This window comes from Erinaceus europaeus, chromosome X, assembly GCF_950295315.1.
Source record: "Erinaceus europaeus chromosome X, mEriEur2.1, whole genome shotgun sequence".
NCBI classification, from domain to species: Eukaryota; Metazoa; Chordata; class Mammalia; order Eulipotyphla; family Erinaceidae; genus Erinaceus; species Erinaceus europaeus.
Window position 1 is genome coordinate 7,866,580 of NC_080185.1, and position 25,960 is coordinate 7,892,539.

The 25,960-nt window shown below is 41.9% G+C and overlaps 1 protein-coding gene across 1 annotated transcript in view; it reads right to left on the bottom strand.

Annotated features, from left to right (window-relative positions):
- Positions 1-21,658: 21,658 nt before the first annotated feature.
- Positions 21,659-25,960, bottom strand: part of FMR1NB (FMR1 neighbor) — a 37,110-nt gene continuing 32,808 nt past the window's right edge. Inside the window, exons 5-6 of the mRNA XM_060183402.1 lie at positions 23,443-23,594; positions 21,659-21,818 (exon numbers count right to left, since the gene is read on the bottom strand). Of these exons, the coding sequence (XP_060039385.1) occupies positions 21,802-21,818; positions 23,443-23,594 (169 nt within the window). The 3' untranslated portion in view covers positions 21,659-21,801. The remainder of the gene's footprint in view (positions 21,819-23,442; positions 23,595-25,960) is intronic.

A 25,960-nucleotide genomic window follows, 5' to 3' on the forward strand; every position in this document is an offset into this window, starting at 1 on the left:
ATAACTTCTGAAAAATCTTTCATGAAGGAATCACTATGGTGCATCCAAGACTTGAGCGATACTAGATGCAGAAAGAAGGAAAGCTCCTAGGTGAATTTTACTTTCTGTCGCCCTCAGGATATTGCTGTCATGGAACAGAAGACAGAAGACAGAAATTCCAGAATCAAAGTTTTAGGTCACGAAAAACTGCGGCTAGAGAAAGGGAGGAAAATGAATTTTGGAATTGCCCAAGAAGCTGGATGTTGAAAGCCCAGGATATGAGAGATAGGAGGGACACAAAATAGAACCTGTTCAAACACTTAGGACTGGTTTTCTTCTAGAGGCATTCCCAGTTTAACTGTGTAGAAAATGAGGCAACTACCTCACGAGGGAAAGACAGCAACAGGTTGGGGGTACAGATCAACCTGCCAATGTCCACATCCAGAGGAGAAGCAATTACAGACGCCAGAAATCCTACCTTCTGTGCCTCAAAAAGAATTTTGGTCCATACTATCAGAGGGGTAAAGAACAGGGACGTTTCCAATGGAGGGAATGAGACACAGAACAATGCTAGTGTAAACTGCTTTATCTTAAAATTTTATAAATCAATATTAAATCTCTAATAAAAATAAATTTAAAAGAAGAAAGTGAGGCGAGTCAAATAAGAATTATCCACAAAGCAGAGCTACTTGGTGATGGGTTCAGTGGTAGAGACAGCAAAACCGAAGTGTATGCCCTGACAATTAGAAGTCCTGGCTAAATGACCTGCAGTCCTCTTTCTTTCATTTTCATTTGTTTGCTTGCTTGCTTAAGAAAGAGAAAGAGAGGGGGCCAGGCAGTAGCACAGCAGGTTAAGCACACATGGCACAAAGCGCAAGGACCAGCTTAAGGATCCTGGTTGGAGCCCCTGGCTCCCGACCTGCAGGGGAGTCACTTCACAGGCAGTGAAGCAGGTCTGCAGGTGTCTATCTTTCTCTCTCCTACTCTATCTTCCCCTCCTCTCTCCATTTCTCTCTGTCCTAGCCAACAACAACAGCAGCAATGACAACAAGGGTAACAACAATGGCAACAAAATGGGGGAAAATGGCTTCCAGGAGCAGTGGATTCATAGTGCAAGCACTGAGCCCCAGCAATAACCCTGGAGGCAAAAAAAATTAAAAATTAAAGAGAAATAGAGAGGGAGGAGGAAGGAAAAGAGAGAGAGAGAGAGAAAGAGAGAGAGAGAGAGAGAGAGAGAACGAGAACCAAAGATCAAACTCATGCTTTCAAGTCCAACCCTTTATCCAAGGCAACAACTCCCAGGCTGTGAGCCACTTTGTTTTATTTATGTTTGTTTGTTTATTAGTGAAAGGGGGACCAGAGGATAACTTTGCATATGTGGTGCAAGGGGCTGAGCTCAGGATCTCAAGCATGCAAGTCCTGAGTTCTACTACTGTACTACCTACTCTGCTGCATGACCCCAGTTCTTACTTGGACTTCTTAGAGCACTACCCTCCAAACTAAACCAGGACATGCAATGGCTGTAAAGCAGCTTTGAGTCAGCAAAGTCTCTGATTCAATTAAGGTGAGATCTAATCCTCTGTTGCCAGTCAGAGGAAAGGGATAATCCTCTCTGGATGAAGCTGACACAACCAGGAGTCTCTACAATTTTTCTTACTTGATGCTAGCATTCAATCAAAACTTTACTGGCTTACGAAGAAATAAGTCCCGGAAGAAAACAGGACAGACCTAGACTAGTGGGATGAGGTCAGTCCCAGGTATAAGAGTGTTGCCTAGATTCTGCCCCCGGGAGGCAGACATAAACCAAACCTAACTAAGCCCCATATCTGCTGTAACAACTTTAGGAAATGTAGGAATCTTGAGTTTTACTCAGATATAAACTTATGATGTAAAAATGAAGTGATTGGATCAGACAATTCTGGGCTTTTATACTCCTAAGCATTCCTATCACATATAAACTTAGCTTTAACAGTTAATGTCTGTTTTCCAGTGTGCTGACTGTTTTTGAATGTTTACTCAAACATCAGTGAGCCTCTTCAGAGCCTTAACATCAATTGTGTATTTGGAGACAAAACCTCAGGGGCAAATGAAACTAAAATAAGATTAAATCAGTGGGACTACATCAATTTGAAAGATTTCCATCTGTCCAAAGAAAATCCCACAAGGAGAAAAAGGCAACCTAGCAACTGTAAGCTGGTAAGCACATCACACATTTAAGAAGGAATTGATCTCAGTCATCCATAAAATACTCAAATAGATCTACAACAGAAAGCAAATAGTCCAATAAAAATGGTCAAAAATCTAAACAGATGGTTTTCTAAAGAAGATACACATACGGTCCACAGACATATATGAAGATACTCTTCCTATTACACTTCCCTTGCTCACTCCAAAGTTAACCTTATCAAACTAAGGACTACAAAAGCTGAATAAGGGTAAGCGACTGGCATACTTTTAACAATGACTCTTTAGTCACTATCAGGCCACCCCATCAGCTGGGTCCCTAGTGGGGGAGTCCTGAGATTCCCAAACAGACTTGATGGGCCTAGACCTTGAATAAATCTCTCTTTCCTTTGTTACCAGCCATCTCTATCAGGAATAACACAATAGACCCCTTTGTGGGCCCCCCAGAGGACCTTGCCCTCAACTTGGATCAACAATGGTAGAGAATATTCCATCCTCCAAAGGGAGGCTGGACAATATACTGGGTTCTGAAATTGGGGAAGCTTGGAATGTTCCTACTCATGACCACAGAATGAGAGCTCAGACCTACAGAGATGCAAAAGTCACAAAGGCTCCTAAGCTGAATATGGGCCCCAGATGACATCAATCAGTGGGGTTTACAGTCAACAATATTTATACCCCGTTCCCATATTATGAAGCTACTCTCTTCCCTGATCTAGCTTTCTGGTATTTTTCCCAGCCATGACATCACCTCCCAGACAATAACTTGGTTCCACCTGCATATCAGATGTCAAGCTTGAAAAAAAAAAAAAAAACAACACTAATATAGTCATGGGCCCTTTGGAATATAACTAAAATAGGCCTACTAACTATCTACAAAACAGAGACCCCCCCCAAAAAAAATCTTCATCTGCACTATTCCAACCTTTAGGTTCATGATTAGTCAACAATTTGTTTAGCTTTATATGTTAACTCTTCTTTCAGCCACCAGGTTCCAGATGCTACTGTGATGCCAACTGCATTTCACAGAGCAGACAACCCCACCAATGTGTCCTGGAGCCCTGCTTCTCCAGAACCCCACCCCACAAGGGAAAGATAGAGACAGGCTTTGAGTATAGATCGACTTGTCAATGCCCATGTTCAGCGGGGAAGCAATTACAGAAGCCAGACCTTCCACCTTCTCCACCCCATAATGTCCCTTGGTCCATGTTCCCAGAGGGATAAAGAATAGGAAAGCTATCAGGAGAGGAGATGGGATAGGGGGTTCTGGTGGTGGGAATTGTGTGGATTTGTACCCCTCTTATTCTATGGTTTTTGTCAGTATTTCATTTTTTTAATATTTATTTTATTTATTTATCCCCTTTTGTTGCCCTTGTTGTTTTATTGTTGTAGTTATTATTATTGTCGTAGTTGTTGGATAGGACAGAGAGAAATGGAGAGAGGAGGGGAAGACAGAGAGGGGAAGAGAAAGATCGACACCTGCAGACCTGCTTCACCGCTTGTGAAGCGACTCCCCTGCAGGTGGGGAGTCAGGGCTCGAACCGGGATCCTCATGCTGGTCCTTGTGCTTTGCGCCACCTGCGCTTAACCTGCTGTGCTACAGCCCAACTCCCAGTATTTCATTTTTTAAATAAAAATTATATATATATACAAGCACTTCTAAAAAAGAAGAAGGGAGTCGGGTGGCAGCTCAACAGGTTAAGTGCATGTGGCGCAAAGGTTCCCGGTTCGAGCCCCCGGCTCCCCACTTGCAGGGAAGTCACTTCACAAGCAGTGAAGTAGATCTGCAGGTGTGTATCTTCCTCTCCCCCTCTGTCTTCCCCTCCTCTCTCCATTTCTCTCTGTCCTATCCAACAAGGACAACATCAACAACAATAATAACTACAACAATAAAACAACAAGGGCAACAAAAGACAATAAATAAATATTTTTTAAAAGATGTTCAACTTCACTTATCATTATTTAAATTAAAATTCATTTTAATTGCTTTAATAATGATTGACAAGACTGTAGGATAAACAGGGTACAATTCCACACAATTCCCACCACCAGAGTTCTTCATCCCATCTCCTCCATTGGAAATTTCCCATTGGCAGGTTGATTTTTTTAAAGATGTAAACTGATACCAGCTGAGGCCCTAATCAGGGAGTCTTGAGTTTCCCAGACTTGATGGGCCTAGAACTCAAATAAATCCCTCTCTCCATTATTACCAGTCATTTCTATAAGGAACAACAAAACAGAGCCCTTTGTTGGGCCCCCATAGGACCTTGCCCTCAACTTGGATCAACAATGGTAGAGAATGTTCCATCCTCTGAAAGGATGCTATGCTACACCTGAGGAGGATGGGTCGATACTGGAACAGCATGGAATGTTCCTACTCGTGACCACAAAATGTGAACTCAGATCTAGAGGGATGCAGAGGTCACACAGGCCCCTATGCTAATTATGGGCCCCAGATCATATCAAATTGATGGGGTTTACAGTCAACAATATTTATACCCCTTTCCCATATTGGGAAGATACTCTCTTCCCTGATTCAGCTTTCTGGTTCTTTTCCTAGTCATGACATCATCTCCCCAGACAATAACTTGGATCCACCTGCATATCAGATTTCAAGCTCAGGGAAAGAAAAAAAAACACTAGTATAGCTACAGGCCCTTTGGAATTTAACTAAAATATGCCTACTAGCTGTCTACAAAATGGAGGACCCCCCAACTCTTCAGCTGCACTATACCAGCCTTTAGGTCTATGACTGGTCAACAATTTGTTTGGCTTTGTATATTAACTCTCTTTTCAGCCACCAGGTTCCAGATGCTAGCAGGATGCCAACCAGACTTCCCTGGACAGACAATCCCACCAATGTGCCTTGGAGTTTCTCTTCCCCAGAGCCCTTCCCCACTAGGGAAAGAGAGAGACATGCTGGGAGTATGGATCGACCAGTCAAGGTCCATGTTCAGCGGGGAAGCAATTAGAGAAGCCAGACCTTCCACCCTCTGCATCCCACAATGATTTTGGGTCCATACTCCCAGAGGGCTAAAGAATAGGAAAGCTATCAGGGGAGGAGATGGAACACGGAGGTCTGGTGGTGGCAACTGTGCGAAGTTGTACCCCTCTTATCCTACAGTTTTGTCAATATTTCCTTTTTATAAATAAAATTTTTTTTAAAAGATGTAAACTGAGAGGGTCAGGTGATGACACACTTAGTTGAGTGCACATATTACAGTGCATAAGGACCCAGGTTTGAGCCCCTAGTCCCCACCTGCAGGGGGAAAGCTTCACAGGTGGTTAAGCTGGGCTGCAGGTATCTCTCTTTCTCTCTCCCTATCACCCCTTTCCTTTCGATTTCTGGCTGTCTCTATCCAGTAAATAAATAAAGATAACAAAAATTTTTTAAAAAATAAAAAGGTACAAACTGAATTAAAATTTTTAATTCAAATTACCAAAAAGCCGTTCAGTTAATTTTCCAAGAACAGCAGCCTATGCCTATACTGAGTGAAGCATTTACAATTCTGATTTTTCAATCATGCAGTGAATTCATCCAGTGGCTCCCCACCAACTAAATCAAGCAGTCATTTGACTGGACTGTCTAATGAAACTACCTGTAGAAGTATGTTTTGAAAGGTCACTTCTCTGACTGAAACTAGACTCTTTAACCAAGAAAAAAAAAAGTAAAAATAAACAAGGTTCTTAAGACTGGGTTTACCATTCCACTGTCTACTCCATTATTTGATGAACTACTCAAGTGTTGTTCAGTCTACATTCATTCTCCCTGTCTAGCTGTTCCATGGAGCAAAGTGGGAATCATGCTTGCTTTTCCTGGGTGAGAGATTACTGGCTATATGATATGGATTTTATTGTCGTTTCCCTATTTAATTTTTATTTCAGTGGTCATCTCTGGGGATTCACTGCTTTGGACCAACTTTCCCCAATATAAAAGAATAGCCACAGCACTAAAGCTTCCTTCAATATGACAGGGAGGGATAGGGCTTGAACCTGTGTAACTCACATGGAAAATCAGTACACTACCCAAGTGAGCTATTTTTCCTGCCCAATAAACAATATTCTAAAGTAATTCTGGATCAACAGGGAGTTGCAAAAATAGAACAGAGGCGTCACCATATAGACTTCAGCCAATTTACTCCAAAGATTACTTCTGACATAACTACAGTACAGTATCAGAACCAAAATGAATTTTGGTCGTGCATGTGTTTTGTTGTTGTTGTTGTTGTTAATGTTATATCTACACCATTGTTGACTCAGTGCCTTTTTTTTTTGCCTCCAGGCTTATTGCTAGGGCTCTGTGCCTGCACTACAAATCCACTGCTCCTGGAGGCTATTTTTCCCATTCTGTTGCCCTTGTTGTGCTTGGTGTAGTTGTTATTGTTGTCATAGCTGTCATTGTTGTTGGACAGGACAGAGAGAAATGGAGAGAGGTGGGGAAGACAGAGAGGAGGAGAGAAAAATGGACACCTGCAGACCTGCTTCACCACTTGCAAATCGACCTCCTGCAGGTGGGGAGCTGGGGGCTCGAACCCAGATGCTTAAGCCGGCCCTTGTGCTTTGCGCCATGTGCACTTAACCCACTGTGCAACCGCCCGACTCCCTCAGTGTCATCTTTATTGCAATCCAGAGAGAACTATCCCATCATGTATGGGATAATATCCCATTATGTCAAGGGAGCTTTACATTCACAGCTCCCTTGACATAACTTGGACCAATTTCACTATCATGACACACATGCTTAAAAATTACAAAATTACAAAAGCGGGCGTCGGGCGGTAGCACAGTGGGTTAAGAACACATGGTGCAAAGCGCACCGACCAGCATAAGGATACTGGTTTGAGCCCCCGGCTCCCCACTTGCAAGTGGAGTCACTTCACAAGAGGTGAAGCAGATCTGCAGGTGTCTATCTTTCTCTCCCCGTCTTCCCCTCTTCTCTCCATTTCTCTCTGTCCTATCCAGCAACAAAGACATCAATAACAACAACAATAGTAAACATAACAAGATAAAAAACAAGGGCAACAAAAGGGAAAAAATATCCTCCAGGAGCAGTGGATTCACAGTGCAGGCATCGAGCCCCAGCGATAACCCTGGAGACAAATTAAACAAATAAAATAATATAAAATAAATTACAAAAGAAAACCTCCATCAGAGCCCAGACAACTCCTTAAAGCTCAGATTTGAGCCTGGGCTCACAACTAACAGTTTGCTTTATTGCCATAAAATATCCTGAGCAAGACTGCAGCCTTTTAAGGATATTTAACATGCAAACATATTTTCACTAGCTTATTTTATTCTTGTCCTGGTTGATGCAAGATATTCAGAAATCCTCCTAGTAAGCAATTATTTAAAAAGCCTGTTCCAATGACCTAGTTACATGCTCAATAAGACAATGCAATGTGGATCCAGGACTTGTAGGAGTATTATTTGATCACTTTTTTTCTCCAATGTGTAAAGTAGAAAAAAAAAGTGATGGGTCACAGGGTATTTAAAATGCAAATCCTGAAACTACAGTGGAAACATTCTGTGTCACCTACCCAAACTGTCACCATTTTTCTTCTCAGACCCTTCCAATCTCCCCCTTTATGCAGTGCTCATCTATAAAAATATTTTGGCCCATGCATAATAATCTCCCACAACACACTGAAATCCACACTCTTTAGAAGTTCTATTAGCCATCTCCAAATTTTCAAAGATATGAATACTAAGTAAACCCTTACAATTAAAACAGTAACACCTCCACACAGAATTACATAGTCTGCTTTTCACTGTACATATAAACATTCCCCCAGGTCATTAACCATTTCCTTATGCTTAAAGACTGAATAAGGATAATTCCAGCAAGGAGAGAGCAGATTGAGATGAAGTAAAGCAGCCAGGAATGTTGAGTCAAACATCACAGCTGAACAAATAAAATTTAATATATAGCTTTGAATGAAAAGTAAATCGTAGGGGTTATACAGATAGAAAAGGATCAGGGACAGGACTGGGATGACTGACTCAGGTTTGTATCAGGGAAAGTCCTACATCCAGGGAACCCTCAGCCCACAGGACCCGGACAGAGGCTGTCACCACCCAGAGCACCAGAGTGAAGCTGATATGCAGTGGACTGGTAGGTGACAGATAGGAGATTCTAGGGGCGATAACTAATATGCTTAGGTCACATTTGTGTCCCAATTGTTTGTTTTCATTGTTGAATTCCTACATAAATAGCACTGTATGCACATGAAAGTCTTTGTATCTCTTTTAATATGTATGTGTGTGCGTGAGCGTGCTTTTAGATAAAGACAAGACAGAGAGAGAGAGACCCAGAGAGAAGCACCAAAGCTTCCTTTAATGTGGTGAGGGGCCTGGCTCAAATCTGTACTGCGTACAAGGCAAAGCAGCACACTAGCCAAGTGAGCTGTTGCGCTAGCCCTAAATTATTTATTTAACAAAACCCTCAAATGCCATGCGCAATTCCAGATCTGGTAGCAGGCACTGTTGACTTGGCCGATTTTGTCAGTGGTGTGTGTCTCCCAGGGCTTGATGTGCCTCTGTGATCAAACTGCTTCCAGATTTTATTTATTGTTTTACTGCTACCAGGGTTGTCCCTTAGGCTTAGTGTCTGCACAACATACCCACTGCTCCCACTTTTTTTTTCTCCTCTTTCTTTTTGTGGACACAGAGAAATTGATAGGGAAAGAGGAAATGGAGAAAGAGAGAGAGAAAGAGATACCTGCTGGCGTGCTTCACTGTGATACCACTTGATTCCCGAGAAGGCACTTTTTCCTTTAAATTTTGATATAGACAGAGAGGAACAGAGAAACAGACAGAAAGGAGAAAAGACATCACTGCACTGCTCCACCATTCATGAAACTTCCTCTGATGCAAGTATTCTGTAGTGCCAGAGGCTAGAACACAGGGACTTGCACATGAAAAAGTGTACACTCTCTTGGGTGATGGATCTCTTAGCAGACGTATTTTATGGCAGACAGACAATGACAGAAATGGGAACCAGGTGGTAGTGCATCTAGTTAAGTGCTCACATTACAGTGTGCAAGGACCCAGGTTCAAACTCGTGGTCCTCCCCTGCAGGGGGAAAGCTTCAAGAGTGGTGAAGCAGTCTATAGGTGTCTCTCAGCCTCTCTCCTTCTCTATCTCCTCCTGCCCTCTCAACTTCCCTCTGTTTCTATCCAATAATAATTTAAAAAAGAGATAATGAGAGAAATGGGGAGAGCAGGTGGTGGTGCACCTGATTAAGCATACATACTACAGTGTGCAAGGGCCCAGGTTCAAGCCCCTGGTCCCCACCTGCAGGGGGAAAGCTTCATCAGTGGTGAAGCAAAGCTTCAGGTATCTCTCTGTCTCTCTTTCATTCTCCCTCCCTTCTCTCAAAGTCTCTATTTCTAACCAATAAGAAACTTTTTAAAAAAAAGAACATTTTAAAAAAGAGAATGAGAGGGGTCCGGGCGGTAGTGCAACAGGTTAAGTGCACATGGCACAAAGCGCAAAGACTGGTGTAAGGATCCAGGTTGGAGCCCCCGGGTCCCCACATGCAGGGGGGTTGCTTCATGAGTGGTGAAGCAGGTATGTAGTTGTCTATCTTTCTCTCCCCCTCTTTCTTCGCCTCCTCTCTCATTTTCTCTCTGTCCTAGCCAACAACGACTGCAATAACAATAATAATAACAACAACAACAATAAACAGGAAGGGCAACAAAAGTGAGAAAATGGCCTCCAGGAGCAGTGGATTTGAGGTGCCTAGAGGCAGAGAGAGAGAGAAAGAGAGAGAATGAGAGAAATAGAAACCAGAGTACCAAATTACTCTGGCATATATGCTGTGAGGATTGATCCTGGGACCTCTGGGGCCTCAGGTTTGCAAGCTGTATGCTGGGAAGTTGAGCTATCTCCTCTGCCCCACTGGCTTTATTCTTGACTGTAAATGGCATCCTTTTAATTTTTCTCCATTCTGCTGATTTTAGTTTACTTCCACACGGTGGGGGGGGGGGGGCTTCCCTCTTCTAATTTCCTAAAACTTTAAAATCTTAAATGTGTGCTGATATATATCAACTGTTTTCATCCACTCCTTTTTAGAAAATTATTATATACTTCTCTCCTTCAGCCCACTAATAAAAATAAGCCCTATGCATTTCAGCATTAAACATCCTTGCACTCCTGGAAACAAGTCACTTAATACATTGTTGGATTCAGCACGCATGTGTATACACATACGTACACACACACACACACACACACACACACACACATACACACACAAACACAGGATTCCTTTATCTATATCCTTAAGGTAAACTGACCTCTGGCATTGTTTTCTTGTAGTGCTGTCTTCTGGCTATAAATCTATAGAATACAAACTTCATTTAATTGATGAGTTGGGAACCGCATGGTGGTGTACCCTGTTGAGCACACACCTTGATAGGAAATGCCCAGATTTTAGCCCCTGGATATGCTTATTATATTTGCTTATAAGCAGATTATGGTGCATTTGTAAGTACGCCTCAATACAGAGGGGAAAGACTGAAAATATAATAAAGGGCTAAGAATGTGTAGAAAGTCTGAGAGAGTGCAGGTGGTTAGTGCAGGTCAGCCTTCACTGGATGAGAAGTGGTAACAAGTAGAGATGACTAAGGCCAGACTGAACTTTTACTGAGAAGGCAGCTTCTGTAACCCTGGCTAGCTTCTGCCCTCCTAAAAGGTACCCCCACCCCCCCAGTGGTGTATCTTATGCTGAGGCTAAACTTTCCCAGACACAGCTGTGCAGGAAAGATAGCAGTAACTGAGGCAACCAGACCTTGAGCAATGGGTCCAAGCCCCACCCCCTTAACCTTGCAGCCTCTGCTTCTGTAATGACACTTTTTGCTCCCAAGCCTACACCCCCTATATAAGCTGGTACCGTCCCTTTGTTCGAGGCCAGAGTTATGAGTATGATCTGAGCTCCTGGCCCGTGCACAAATAAAAGGCTCCTTCTTTCGTCCACTCACCTCGGCTTCAGTCATCTTGATTATTACTAGAGTTCCTTAACAGCCTTACCATGTGCAAGCATCCAGGTTCAAGCCCGTGGTCCCCACCTGCTGAAGGGCAGCTTCACAAGTGGTAAAACAATGCTGCATATCTCTCTCTCTCTCTCTCTCTCTCACTCACTCACTTTTTCTCCCCTTCCTTCTCAATTTCTCTCTATCCAAAAATAAATAAATAATGCATTTTAAAAACCTTAAAAAGAAAATGAAATATATTTTAGGTATATAAATCAATCAATCAATAATAATAAAATGAAAAAATGAAGTGATAGGAAATGTTTTTCTACCATTCTACCCTTTAGAACAATATATCCAATTATGGCCACTGGACTGGAAAAATAGCTCACTTGGACAGTGAGCTGCTTTGTTACGTGTATATCTTAGATTGGAACCATGTCCCCAACACACTGAAGGAAGTTCTGGTGCTGCAGTCTCTTCCATTCCCTCTTTATGCCTCTCTCCCTTTTGTCTCAGTCTTTAAAAACAGCTACCATACTAAACCAATTTTTTTAAATTGTGCCTGCTACTACTGGCAAAGAGGGAAAACGTTTAGCCTCACGGCTCTGACATCTAAAGATGGGGGAGCCTTCTCCCTGGTCTTCTCCCTTCAGACACAGGTCCTGGCTTAAGCTCTTTGACAGCTATTTTAGTTGTTAAGCCTGACATCAAATTCCCCTAATGTCCCTATAGTGTTTTCAGCATTGGCAGGAGTTAAGTGTAAAACAGGGGCTGGGGTGGGGCATAAATAATAGCCCAGCTTAACACACATACCATCACATGACAGCTAGTCCTCAAGGCAGGCTTCACAGGTCTCCAACCTATGCAGTTATAGGCTGCAGCTCTGAAGGGCCATGAGCTTGAGATAATGTTCTGCTGTTAGCATCTTGAGAGACTGAATGATTGTGGACATGACTCTCGTGACTTCAGTTTATGCCAGGCCATCCCACATCACATGGCCAGTCCTACTGTTCCTGAGCATGCCCCCATGTGTGTTTGCCTCCCTCTGCTCAGTTTTCTACCCTGAAGGGACAGCCCATATGCAGTTACATTTGTCTGTGAACCTGACCGGACAACAGATAACCTGGATGGTTGACAACATACTTTCTTTCCTTCCTTCCTCCTCTTTCTTTTTCTTTCTTTCTCTTTCATTGCTATCACTAGGGATGCTCTGCTCTGTGTTTAATTTTTTCAGATAGAGAGAGAGGAAGAGAGAGAGAAAGAAACTACAGCACTAAGGCATCCTCCAGAGAGCTAAAAGCTGGGGTCCACCCGGGTCATATGCATAAGAGAGCAGCTATACTACCCAGGTGAGCCATCTTGGGGTGCAGATAGCCTCCTTCATGGAGCATGGCCAGAGGCTCTAAATCCAGCCTCACCGTCCTAAAGGAACCATTGATCTGTTCTTGCAAACCCCATGGAACAGTCATCAAATCATGAAAAAAAAAGTATTCACAAACTTTCATAATGAATTAAAGTTTATTACACTAAATAAGAGCCTGTCTAAAAATATTTTATTTACTGGATAGAGTCATAGAGAAAACAAAATGGGGGGTGGGGTGCTGGGGGTGGCACTCCAGGTTAAGCACACATAGAAAGCACAAAGCACAGACTGGAAGAGAAGAAGTCCAACTCTCCCTATTTGCAGATGACATGATACTATACACAGAAAAACCTAAGGAATCCAGCAAGAAGCTTTTGGAAATCATCAGGCAATACGGTAAGGTATCAGGCTACAAAATTAACATTCAAAAGTCAGTGATATTCCTCTGAGCAAACACAAAGATAGAAGAAGATGAAATCCAGAAATCAATTCCTTTTACTACAGCAATAAAAACAATAAAATATCTAGGAATAAACCTAAACAAATAAATGAAAGACTTGTATACTGAAAATTATGAGTCACTACTCAAGGAAACTGAAAAAGATACAAAGAAGTGGAAAGATATTCCATATTTGTGGGTTAGAAAAATTAACATCATCAAAATGAATATACTACCAAGAGCCATATACATATTTAATGCTATCCCCATCAAGATGTCACCCACATTTTAATAAGGAGAATAGACCAAATGCTCCAAATATTTATCTGGAACCAGAAAAGACCTAGAATTGTGAAAACAATCTTAAAAAGAAAGAACAGAACTGGAGGCATCACACTCCCAGATCTCAAATTGTATTATAGGGCCACTGTAATCAAAACTGCTTGGTACTGGAACATGAATAGACACACTGACCAGTGGAATAGAACTGACAGCCCAGAAGTAAACCCCCACACCTAAGGACATCTAATCTTTGTAGTAGATGCCCAGACTATTAAATGGGGAAAGCAGAGTCTCTTCAACAAATGGTGTTGGGAAAAAATGGGTTGAAACATGCAGAAGAATGAAACTGAACCATAATATTTCACCATAACATTTCATAATATTTCAATAAGTACAAAAGTAATTCTCAAGTGGATCAAGGTCTTGAATGTTAGATGAGAAATTATCAGATACTTAGAGGAAAATATTGACAGAACTCTTTTCCGCTTAGATTTTAAAGACATCGTCAATGAAATGAATCCAGTTACAAAGAAGACTAAGGCAAGTATAAACCTATGGGACTACATCAAATTAAAAAGCTTGTGCACAGCAAAAGAAACCACTACCCAAACCAAGAGACCTCTCCTCACATAATGGGAGAAGATCTTTACATGTCATATATCAGCCAAGAGTTTAATAATCAAAATATATAAATAGCTTGCCAAACTCAACAACAAGAAAACAAATAACCCCATCCAAAAGTGGGAAGAGGGCATGTAGAGAATATTCACCACAGAAGAAATTCACAGAGAAACACATGAAAAAATGCTCCAAGTCTTTGATTATCAGAGAAATGTAAATAAAGACAACAATGAGATACCACTTCACTCCTGTGAGAATGTTATACATCAGAAAAATGCTGGAGAGGCTGTCGTGTCAAAGGAACCCTCCTACACTGCTGGTGGGAATGTCAATTGGTCCAACCTCTGTGGACAACTGCAGCGCCCAGTGCCTTGACCCCCCGTGGAGCTTGACAAGGTCAACTGCCATGGCCATGAGGATGACAGACTTCAAGGAAGCTACATCCCCGGGAATGGGCTAGGACGCCACAAAGGGAATCTACGTTGGAATGTGTTGATGATTCTGATGATTGAGCTAGCTGTAGTAGCTTAGGAACCTGGAAACTTTCCAGAAGCAGCCCCTATGCATGATAAATCCCCTAAGACTAGAAGATGGCACCCCCCACAAAAACATAGGCGTGCACTCATAAGACTCATGCTCCAAAAATCCGAGCCAAAAGAATTTGCAGGACAAACAATAAAGTCACTGATAGGCCAGCTGATTATACAAATGTCAAGGGAAAAACAAATTAACTAAAAACAAATAGTACAGAGCAGGAACTATGATTCTAGGCAAAACTACAAACCCCGATACTTATCTTTTGCTTTCGTTTCATACCAGTGTTTATGTAACTGTGAAACTGTATAAAAGCAGAAGTTCTAATCAAGTAAAATTGAGTTAAGTTTTTAAGAGAGATAATCATACTTGAGAGTGTGTAGATAAAACTAAAAGAATGTTACAGTAAAGTGAAAGTAAAAATAAAACTACCACACCCCACTCAACTCCAGAATGATGGGTCTGATAGAGTCAGCACCCCGGAAAACTCTCTTCAAGGAAGAAGAGTTCTGGGAGTTGGCATCCTGAGCAGATCTAAATTGGAAACTCTTATTATTGTTTTCATTATGTACATGGTAATGATGCTGTGTAATCGGGGACAAACAGCCCCTGTTCCCAGATTAGATACAGATGAACAGGAAATGAGGTGGACAAAGTTATGGGTCATCAAATACATAAAGTTTTAGGAAAAATTCTTAATAATACTTACTCACCTCCTCTTATGAAATATGTTAAAACTCTACATAAAACACTATCCGCTAAGCCTATTACTCAGAAATGCATCACCCCATGAAGTACGACATTTCTGTGTAAAACCACAAGGCCTTCTAAGCAAGAAACTAGCTTTACTTTCTGTTACAGATATTGTTTATGTAAGACTGAAAGATATATAAACTCTCACCTGCTAAATAAAAATTGAGTTCAGATTCCCCCTCCAACAGAGTGTGGTGTATTCTGTTCTCCCCTGCGCCGATTCCTGTTCTGTTCTCCCCTGCGCCGATTCCTGTCCCACCAGGCGGTCGCCTTTGGAGTTCCCTGATCCTTCCCGCTGCTCTTCCGCTGTAGCGGTCCATCGCAGGCAACAGTCCGGAGAACTCTCAGAAGGCAAGAAATGGACCTACCCTATGATCTTGCAATTCCTTTCCTGGGGATAGATCCTAAGGAACCCAACACACCCATCCAAAATATCTGTGTACACGTATGTTCTTAGCAGCACAATTTATAATAGCCAAAACCTGGAAGCAACCCAGGTGTCCAACAACAGATGAGTGACTGAACAAGTTGTGGTATATAAACACAGGGGATACTACTCAGCTATTAAAAATGGTGACTTCACCATTTTCAACCAATCTTGGATGAAACATTCATCTTAAGTGAAATAAATCATAAACAAAAGATGAATATGGGGTGACCTCACTCTCAGGCAGAAGTTGAAAAACAAGATGAGAAGAGAAAATACAAATACAGCCTGAACTGAAATTGGCATATTGCACCAAATAAAAAGACTCTGGGTTGGGGGGGGGGGAGAATACAGGTCCAAAAATGATGACAGAGGATCTAGTGTGGGTTGCATTGTTATATGGAAAACTGGGAAGTATTATGCATGTACAAACTACTGTATATTTACTGATGAATATAAAACATTAATTCCCCAATAATGAAGTTAAAAAATACAAAAAAAAAAGAAAGCACAAAGACCCATACAAGGATCCCTGTTCGAGCCCCCAGCTCCCCTCCAGGGAGGGTTACTTCATGAGTGATGAAGCAGGTCTGCAGGTGTCTTTCTCTCTCCCTTTCTATCTACCTTCCCTATCAATTTCCCCCTATCATACCTAATAAAATGGAAAAAATGGCCTCCAGGAGTAGTGGATTTGTAGTATAGGCACCAAGTTCCAGGGATAAACCTGGAGGCAAAGAAAATAAAATAAAATAAAAGAGAAATCAAAATAGAAGGAGGTAGGGAGGAAAAGAGGAGAGACACCTGTAGAATTGCTTCACTGCTTGTGAAACTTCTTCCTTCAGGTGGGGAAAAGGGACTTGAACCTAGGTCCTTGGGTACTGTAACCTATGTTCAAACCCATGCACCACCATCCAGCAATAAGAGAAGCCCATTTTTATGAAGAGTTACCACATCCCATTATGCTAATTTCTAAGAGATATCTTGTCCTTATTTTTCCAGGGGACTGAACCTTACCCACCCAGATTTTCTGTCAATGTCTGTTGGTCAAGGGTTGTGGTAGATTTTTTTCCTTCCAGGATTATCTTTGGGGCTCAGTGCCTGCATTATGAATCCACTGCTCCTAGAGGCCATTTGTCCCATTTTGTTGCCCTTGTTGTTGTTGTTGTTGTTGTTATTGTTGCTATTGCTGCTGTTGGATAGGACAGAGAGAAATCAAGAGAGGAGGATAAGACAGAGATGGGGAGAGAAAGATAAGACACCTGCAGACCTGCTTCACCACCATGAAGCGACTCCCCTGCAGGTGGGGAGCTGTGGCCTCGACTCAAAAGGGGAACCTTATGCTGATCCTTGCACTTCACACCATGTGCTTAACCCTCTGCACTACTGCGCAGCCCCCATTTTTTTCCCTTTTTTCTTGTTTCATCATTTAGGAATTCCTAGTGTGAAGTATCAATGTCTGCAGAGCTGAGCCCCAACTTTGGTTTTATAGTATTTTATTAAAAACTTGTTTTTTTATTTTTAATATCGATTTACAAAATGATGAGATGGCAGTTCTTTCCACCTTAAGATCTCTATTCTCATCTGCTCTGTTCTTACTTGTAGGTTCCTGTTCATTAATCATTTGGTCCTGCTTTATATCTTACTGCCTTTCAGCCACCGAGTTTCAGATGCTATCATGATTCCAACTTGACCACCCTGGACAGATGACCTCACCAACGTGAACCTCATCTTTCCAGAGCCCTCTCCCACTAGGGAAACATAGAAACAGGCTGGGGATATGGATCTACCTGCCAATGCCAATGTCCAGCAGAGATGCAATTAACCAGCAGATTTACTAGAAGACATCCCAGATAAGTATACACCATTTGGGTATCTGCAACCTTGTGTTAAGGCACTGTGATTTTTTTTTTCTCTTTTCTTATTATTTTTCTGAGACCTCTCTGCCAAGGGACCTTGAGGCTGAGGTCCAAGAATTAAAGCAAATGGTCATAGCACTTGCCCAGCACCATAAATGCTTAAAAGATGAAGCAAAGCATGTCCCGATCCGGACCCACCGTAAGCCCTCTGCACCTTGCCCCGAGGCTCCCGTTTTGGCAGACACATGTCCGGATTCTCCTGCAGCCTCCACAGCCACTTCTTCGGCCACTGCTTTTCCAGCGGCTTCCACTTCTGTGACTCCTCCCCCCACTGCTATACAGCTATCAGAGTAAGTCCACACATTCCCGGTCAATGTTGCCCCCAATAGACAAAAACCTCAGGCCTGGTATCTGTATTCCGCCACACACCTGAAACAACTTTGTTAGGCTATTAAGGATGATGGTGTTCATGCTCCATGGACCAGGTCCATTTTACAAGGCCTGCTCCAGAACCTTTATACCCCCAAGATTGGAGGGACGTCACTCGCGCTATGCTTCCAGGCCCCCTTTTCCTGCAGTGGGAGGCATTTTTTCGTGACGAATGTATACAACAATCGCAGAAAAATAGTCAAGATCAGCCAGAGGGGAATTCTGATGCATTGTTTGGAACGGGTCATTTGGAAACCGGAATTCAATAGCAGAGGCCAAGTTTCCACCCGAGTATTTTGATCAGGTACACCTCTGCACATTAAGAGCATGGGAGCGGTTAACACCACCCATGGGAGCGGCCTCAGCCCCCATTCTCTCCCTTCAACAAGAACCGGATGAATCCCTGGCTAAATTCATTGCCAGGGTCCAATCGAGTTTGGAAAGGAAGATTTATAATCCTGACGCCCATTTTCTTCTCCTGCGATCCATTGTCTGGGATGGCATGCTTCCGGAATTCCGACAGGCATGTATCAGTCTTAAGAACGAACACCCAGATAATTGGATTTTAGCTACACAGGATCTTAGATCAAGCTCTTGTCGGGCACCTACAACGCAGGCAGGGCGGTTCCTAGGTAACTGGTTATGTAAATAGACCGTAGGGATAAGCTGGGGGAAGCTGGCATACTGCCCAACACTAAACAACTTTATTTCCTTCCCACTCAAGTGAGGGCCCCTTTGCTTTGAATCACTAATAACGACAATCCTCAATTGCTTCAGCTTTTCAACTCTTAATGCTGTATTTATTTTGCATTTCCACAGCCATTGGAAACTTGCTTTCTTTCCCCACTTAGTGGTCATCTCAGAAAGTGCATCCTGCAACCTTTCTAATTAACTCAACAAAGAACATTCGCAAATGTTCCTCTCTGTTCCTTCCCAAGGACAGCTGTGGGCTGTGCCGATTTTCCTCATAGACTGTAGCTGTATTTCCTAAAGCTTCAATACTTTCTAAAATTTGTTTCTTTGTGTAGTTGTTTTATTACATAAGTCTTCCCAAAAAGCTTTCTTGGTTGTCCTTTTTCCATTAGTTTTTTTCTGAATGCAGTCCTTCAAATTTAGTTACCATATTAGATTGTTGGTGCATAACTTCAAAAGCCACCACTTGGCAGTTACCGAGAACTTAATGGCGGTTGCCAGAGGGCATGGGGGGGGCAAAATATATGTCTGCACAAACTCCAAGTAATTTAATAAAGAAGCTGGGCATATTTTAGTTATATTCCAAAGGGCCTGTGGCTATACTAGGTTTTTTTTTTCTTTTCGTTTTTCCCCTGAGCCTGAAATCTGATATGTCTATGGATCCAAGTTATTGTCTGGGGAGGTGATATCATGGCTGGAAAAAGGACCAGAAAGCTGGATCAGGGAAGAGAGTAGCTCCCTAATATGGGAAAGGGGTATAAATATTGTTGACTATAAACCCCACCGATTTGATGTGATCTGGGGCCCATATTCAGCTTAGGAGCCTATGTGACCTCTGCATCCCTGTAGATCTGAGCTCAAATTCTGTGGTCCAAAATGGAGAACCCCCTAACTCTTCATCTGCACTATTCCAGCCTTTAGGTCCATGATTGGTCAACAATTTGTTTGGCTTTATATGTTAACTCTGTTTTCAACCAACAGGTTCATGATGCCGACCAGACTTCCCTGGACAGACGACCTCACCAGTGTGACCTGGAGCTCCCCTTCCCCAGAGCCCTTCCCCACTAGGGAAAGAGAGAGGCAGGCTGGGAGTTCAGCTCAACCTGTCAATGCCCATGTTCAGTGGGGAAGCAATTACAGAAGCCAAACCTTCCACCTTCTGCATCCCACAATGACCTTGGGTCCATACTCCCAGAGGGTTAAACAATAGGAAAGCTATCAGGAGAAGGGATGGGATACAGAGTTCTGGTGGTGGGAATTGTGTGGAATTGTACCCCTCTTATCCTATGGTTTAGTCAATGTTTCTTTTTTGTAAATAAAAATTTTAAAAGGGCGGAGGGTAGATAGCATAATGGTTATGCAAACAGACTCGCATGCCTGAGGCTCCAAAGTCCCAGGTTCAATCCCCCGCACCGCCATAAGCCAGAGCTGAACAGTGCTCTTGTTAAAAAATAAAAAAATAAATAAAAATAAATAAATAAATGAAGCTGGGCAAGCAAAATAGCTCACCTTGATACTGTATCTTCTTTGCCATTCACACTACCCAGCTGCAAACTTGCCCCCCCAACATTGGAGGAAGTTTTGGTGCTGGGGTGGGGGGAGAGGAAGAAGGATACATTTCCCAGCTCCACATCATGGGTGTCTGCAACATTCTCTTGCCCCTAACCCCTCCTCCAAGTTCACCTTCCATTTTTATACTCAATGTCCTACTCTCCTTTGTGGACAAACTTTTCCCCATCTACACTGCCAGTTTCCACACTATCATTCCTGATTCCCGTCACAGTAAATCTTTCACAAGTTGGCTACACTCTCTGCTTCCATTTTCTTACCTTCCAGTCCTTCCACAGCTCAAAGTTAACCTAGTTTCTGCTCCTACATCTTGAAACTGTCATTGAAAACATCATCAATGACATTCATGCAGCTAAATACAGTAAACTTCAACCAGAACTTTCTTTTTTGTTTTTTAATTATCTTTATTTATTTATTTATTTATTGGATAGAGACAGTCAGAAATTGAGAGGGAAGGGGGAGATAGAGAGGATGAGAGACAGAGAGACACCTGCAGCACTGCTTCACCACTTATGAAACTTTCCCCCTGAAGGTGGGGGGTGGGGGCTCAAACCCATGTCCTTGCGCATTGTAACATGTGTGCTCAACCAGGTGCGCCACCACCTGGGCCCCCCAGAACTTTCTTTAAAATGTAAAAACAAGGGAGTCGGGAGGGAGCGCAGCAGGTTAAGCGCATGTGGAACAAAGCACAAGGACCAGTGTAAGGATCCTGGTTCAAGCCTCCGGCTCCCCACCTGCAGGGGAGTCGCTTCATAGGTGGTAAAGCAGGTGTGCAGGTGTCTATCATTCTCTCCCCCTCTCTGTCTTCCCCTTCTCTCTCCATTTCTCTGTGTCCTATCCAACAACGGCGACATCAATAACAACAATAACTACAACAATAAAACAATGGAGTAATAAATAAATAAATATTTAAAAATAAGTAAAACAATAAAATGCAAAAACAAAACAACTACACAGAACATAGTTAACAAGTGTTCAGCTCTGAGCATTGGGGCTATGGCTCATTTTTTCTCTTTCTTCTACATAGCAGCTTTTACTTTTTTCTATGATAAATGTGTCCTAAATGGTACGGTAAAAACGGTCACTAATTATAAATTAAGTGGTTTGGAAGGTAGCGCAGGGAATACAGTGTCAGGCTCTGAAGCATGAGTTCCTGAGTTCAATTGCAGTAATACATGTGCCAGAGTGGTACTATGGTTCTCTCTTTTACTCCTTCTCAAATAAATTAATATTTGATTAATTTAAAAAATAAAACGCTATTTAAAAAAACTATGACATTATAAGACTCCTAGTAGGATATATTTTACCTCTTGCCTCAAGCAGACTATCCGTCATCTGTAGTGCAATATGATCACTGGATTTTCCCACTTTCTGGAAGCTAAAGGGCAACATAAAAACTATCTTGTCAATAACTGAAGTACATGCTGCTGACGCACTCCAGGCTGAAAAAAAAAGAATCACATCGCTATCAGACCTGAAACGTCATCAGTAGTTTTCTTATCATTTTTAAAATGCCGTCGAAATTATTTTAAGTAAGAAAGATTCAAATTCTGGTTTGATGCACATAAACAGAACTATGAACTTTATTTTTTATTTGGAAGTAATGATGAAAACCAATGTTTTTATCATTTTAAAATGCTCCGTCAGGTATATATGACTGGGACAGCTTCCTGTGGTTTGAATGGTTTTCATTCATCTCAAGGAGAAATTAGTGCTAGAGGAGAAAAGTAAAGTAGAGTTAAGCAGTTTGAAAGTGATAATGTGCACACACCACATTTCGTTGTAAAAGCAAATGACTGGAACAAAGTTCTCTTAATTCTCTACATTGCATATATATATATATATATATATATATGTATATATATATGAACTCTCTAATCTCTATATTGAATATTATTAAATATTGTCAACATATTATGTTACTGTGAGGCATACAGGGAAAATTCACTATAATAAATACCATTACAATGACGATCTCTGAATAAGAGTGCACTTCCATGTTACAGTAACTGGCCCAGAGAAATCAAGATTTTGTCAGTCTAGATGTAATATCTCATATGTGAGCATGCATACAAAGGCATGCACTTAAACTGCATCAGGCTTCAGACAGTAATATAAAGGTATGTGTAATGATGTACATATATGATTGTTAAATATAAGCATGTATTATCTCACATAAATAAGGCAATATATATATATATATCCCACATACAATGCCTTACATCGGGTTTTCCTTTGCTTTCCCTGAGATGTCACTCTTTCTATTCATCTAGTGCTAACTTCTCATTTTGCAGCCGTGTGAAGGAAGGCTTAAGTAAATGAAGGGACTTGTCCAAGCTAGCACTGTAAATAATGGCAGAGCCCAAAGTGGGAGAGGGGGTGTGAAATAGGCAGTTGGGGCAGGGTTCTAACACCCTGGTGATGGGCATCCCGATAATACACAGTCCAATGAGATATGAAGTTGTTCCTCTAAAACATGCATAGCCTTATAAACCAGCTTTACCTCAATACAATAAATTTAAGGAATAAAGGCAGAGCCAGAACTTTCTGACACTAAGTTCAAGGATCTGCTATTCTACCCTTCTATTTCTCTGTAACTGAGACTAGAAATTAACATCTTAAATTTGAGTAACACCTTGCAACTTTCAAAGCATCTTCACATTGTGTTGCATGAGAATTCTCAGCTGATGTATTAGGTTGAAAAGTTAACTTGCTCATGGAAGCACCATTACTTAATGGCCGGAGTTTTCTGACTCCCTTGTCTAATACTCTCTGTTCCCTGGAATATACCTCCTTTCTCACAACCATTTCATTGTAACTTGTCTCTCCACAATTATTTTGGGAGAAAGAGACCCAGGTCAAGGTTAGGGAATCTCTACTCTATGCAAGTGTGGTGGTCCATGTATGCAGATGATTCTACAGTCCTGTATCTCAAACTCTTCTAATATGGTATTGTGTATATTTGAAGAGCAGGTAGCTAACAGCTAGGATTCAGTATTCAGTCTGACTCCTAAGGCCACAGCCCTTCACCTGGATATTATTATTATTGAGAAAGGTTTAACTATGATGTAGCTTCAGAGTCAGTGTGGACAGATTTCATCTTCTGGTTTCTCCTGAAGGGCCAAACTATCTATATCAAAATGTGGTGCTCAAATAACTTAGCACATCTCCTTTTCACTTTCCTACCATCCAAGCAGACATAGTGATAGTATCACGTCAGAAGCTGACACTCCTATAATACAAATTTTTGGAATAAAAGATAAGCACTAGTTAAATCAAGATGATGGTAATAAGAATCAAATACTGAATGTTTTAACAGAATTTTTTATTGGAATTACCTTTTGCCTCTTCCTCCTTTCCATTACCCAATCCTTTCTCATCTTTCTTTGCTTTCCTGAACCTCCCAGCATATATCCTTGAGCTGTTCCTTTGTCTCTTATAATTCTTTAGAATTCGGATGCCTTTCCTTCTTAAAGAATTGGCCCATTTGCTGTAATATTAAAAGTTCAAAGTGAATTCTTACTTTTTAACAGTGAAACAGTAACTACTGAAGGAGCTATAAGGAAAAGATATTTTCCCACATAACTCTTTACACATTCCCATCTGATTATGTAATGTCATGAAATTTAATAAATCTCATAGAAAATATTGTACCTGATTCACTTATATTTGTCATTATAAAGATGATTATTATTTTGTACAGTTATTTTAAGAAATTGCTCTCCTACAACAGAAATTATATTTTAGCTCATTCTGCCAGTATCAGTTATTACCTGCCCTTCAAGACAGTTTATGGGAGTCAGGCAGTAGCGCAGCAGGCTAAGCATGGGTGGCGCAAAGCTCAAGTACTGGCATAAGGATCCTGGTTCGAGCCCTCGGCTCCCCACCTGCAGGGGAGTCGCTTCACAGGTGGTGAAGCAGGTCTGCAGGTTTCTATCTTTCTCTCCCCCTCTCTGTCTTCCCCTTCTCTCTCCATTTTTCTCTGTCCTATCCAACAACAAGGACATCAATGACAACAATAACTACAACAATAACTACAACAATAAAAAAAACAGCAAAGGCAACAAAAGGGAACAAGTAAATAATTTTTTTAAAAGACAGTTTATAAATAAATCATCCTGTCTAGGAAGCCTTCCCTTTCACTCCCATCTTATAGGAGTCCTTCCTCTAGACTTGAGAACTAAATAGTAGAGGAGTGAGGGTAAGGGAGGTGGCTCAACAGTAGAGCACATACTTTCATGTGTGGGGCTCTGTGTTAAGTACCTAGAAATGGATTTAAAATAACTAAATAGTAGCAATTCACATTACATTAGCATCTACAATTTCCTTCCTTCTTTCTTTCCTTCCTTCCTTTCTTCATTCCTCTCTTTCTTTCTTTCTTCTTTGCCTCTGGGTTACTGCTGTGGATCAGTGCCCCTGCGGCTACAGACTATGACCCACATAGTCAACGACTGCCACCTCTCCAGATTCAAAGGAGGTCTCGAAACTTGACATCAGGCTCAACCTGACGCTGTTGACTGGCTATGGAAGAAGGGCAAACGCTAGAAGAAGAAGTGCCTGCACTACGAATCCACTGCTCCTCTGGCCATTTTATTTATTTATTTATTTATTTATTTATTTATTTATTTATTTATTTGATAGGACAGAGAGAAATTGAGAGGTGATGGGGAAATAGAGAGGGAGAGAGAGGGCCACGTTGTGGCACATCTGGTTGAGCACATGTCACAATGTGCAAAGACCCGGCTTCAAGCCCAGAGTCCCCCACCCGCAGGGGGGAAACTTCACTAGTGGTGAAGCAGGACTGCAGGTGCCTCTGTTTCTCTCCTCTGTTTCCCCCTTCCTCTCAATTTCTGGCTGTCTTTATCAAATCAAGATAATAAATTAAAGGAAAGAAATAATGAGAAGGAGAAAGACAGACACATGCAGACCTGCTTCACCACTTGTGAAGTGACCTCCTGCAGGTGGGGAGCCAGGGGCTCGAACCCAGTTCCTAGTGTGAGTCCTTATGCTTCTTACTATGTGTGCTTAACCCAGTGTGTCACCGCCCAGCCCCTGCATCTACAATATTCAAAACACTCTCACTTACTATTACTATGATTGGGCACCCAACCCTTCATTTCCTTGCCAGTGGTGGCAGGGTGTGGGGGGTGTGTTTAAGATCCTAGTAGAAGCTAAGAACTTGGCCAGATATTTTTCAGACTTTATCTAATTTAACATTCACAACACCAATAAAATGAATGCTGTATTTCCTATTTTGAAAATGACGAAGAGACGGCCAGGCGGTGGTGTAGTAGGTTAAGCACATGTGGCGCAAAGTGCAAGGACCAGAGTAAGGATCCCGGTTCGAGCCCTCCAGCTCCCCACCTGCAGGGGGGTCGCTTCACAAGTGGTGAAGCAGGTCTCCAGGTGTCAATCTTTCTCTCCCCCTCCCTGTCTTCCCCTCTCTTGATTTCTCTCTGTCCTATCCATCAACAACGACAGCAATAAAAACACTAGGAACAACAACAACAATAAACAACAAGGGCTACAAGAAGGGGCCAAATAGCCTTCAGGAGCAGTGGATTATAATGCAGGCACTGAACCCCAGCAATAACGATGGAGGCAAGAAAGAAAAGAAAAGAAAAGAAAAGAAAAGAGAAAGGAAGGAAGGAAGGAAGGAAGGAAGGAAGGAAGGAAGGAAGGAAGGAAGGAAAGAAGGAAGGAAGGAAGGAAAAATGACTAAGATAACTTTTCCATGATCACACAAAGCTAGTAAGTAGAAAAACTACCATCTGAACTGGGTCAATCAATCAGAGGCTTAAGTACATATTCTTTTCAAGAGACCACACTGCAACACTGGCTAATAATAGCCAGCAA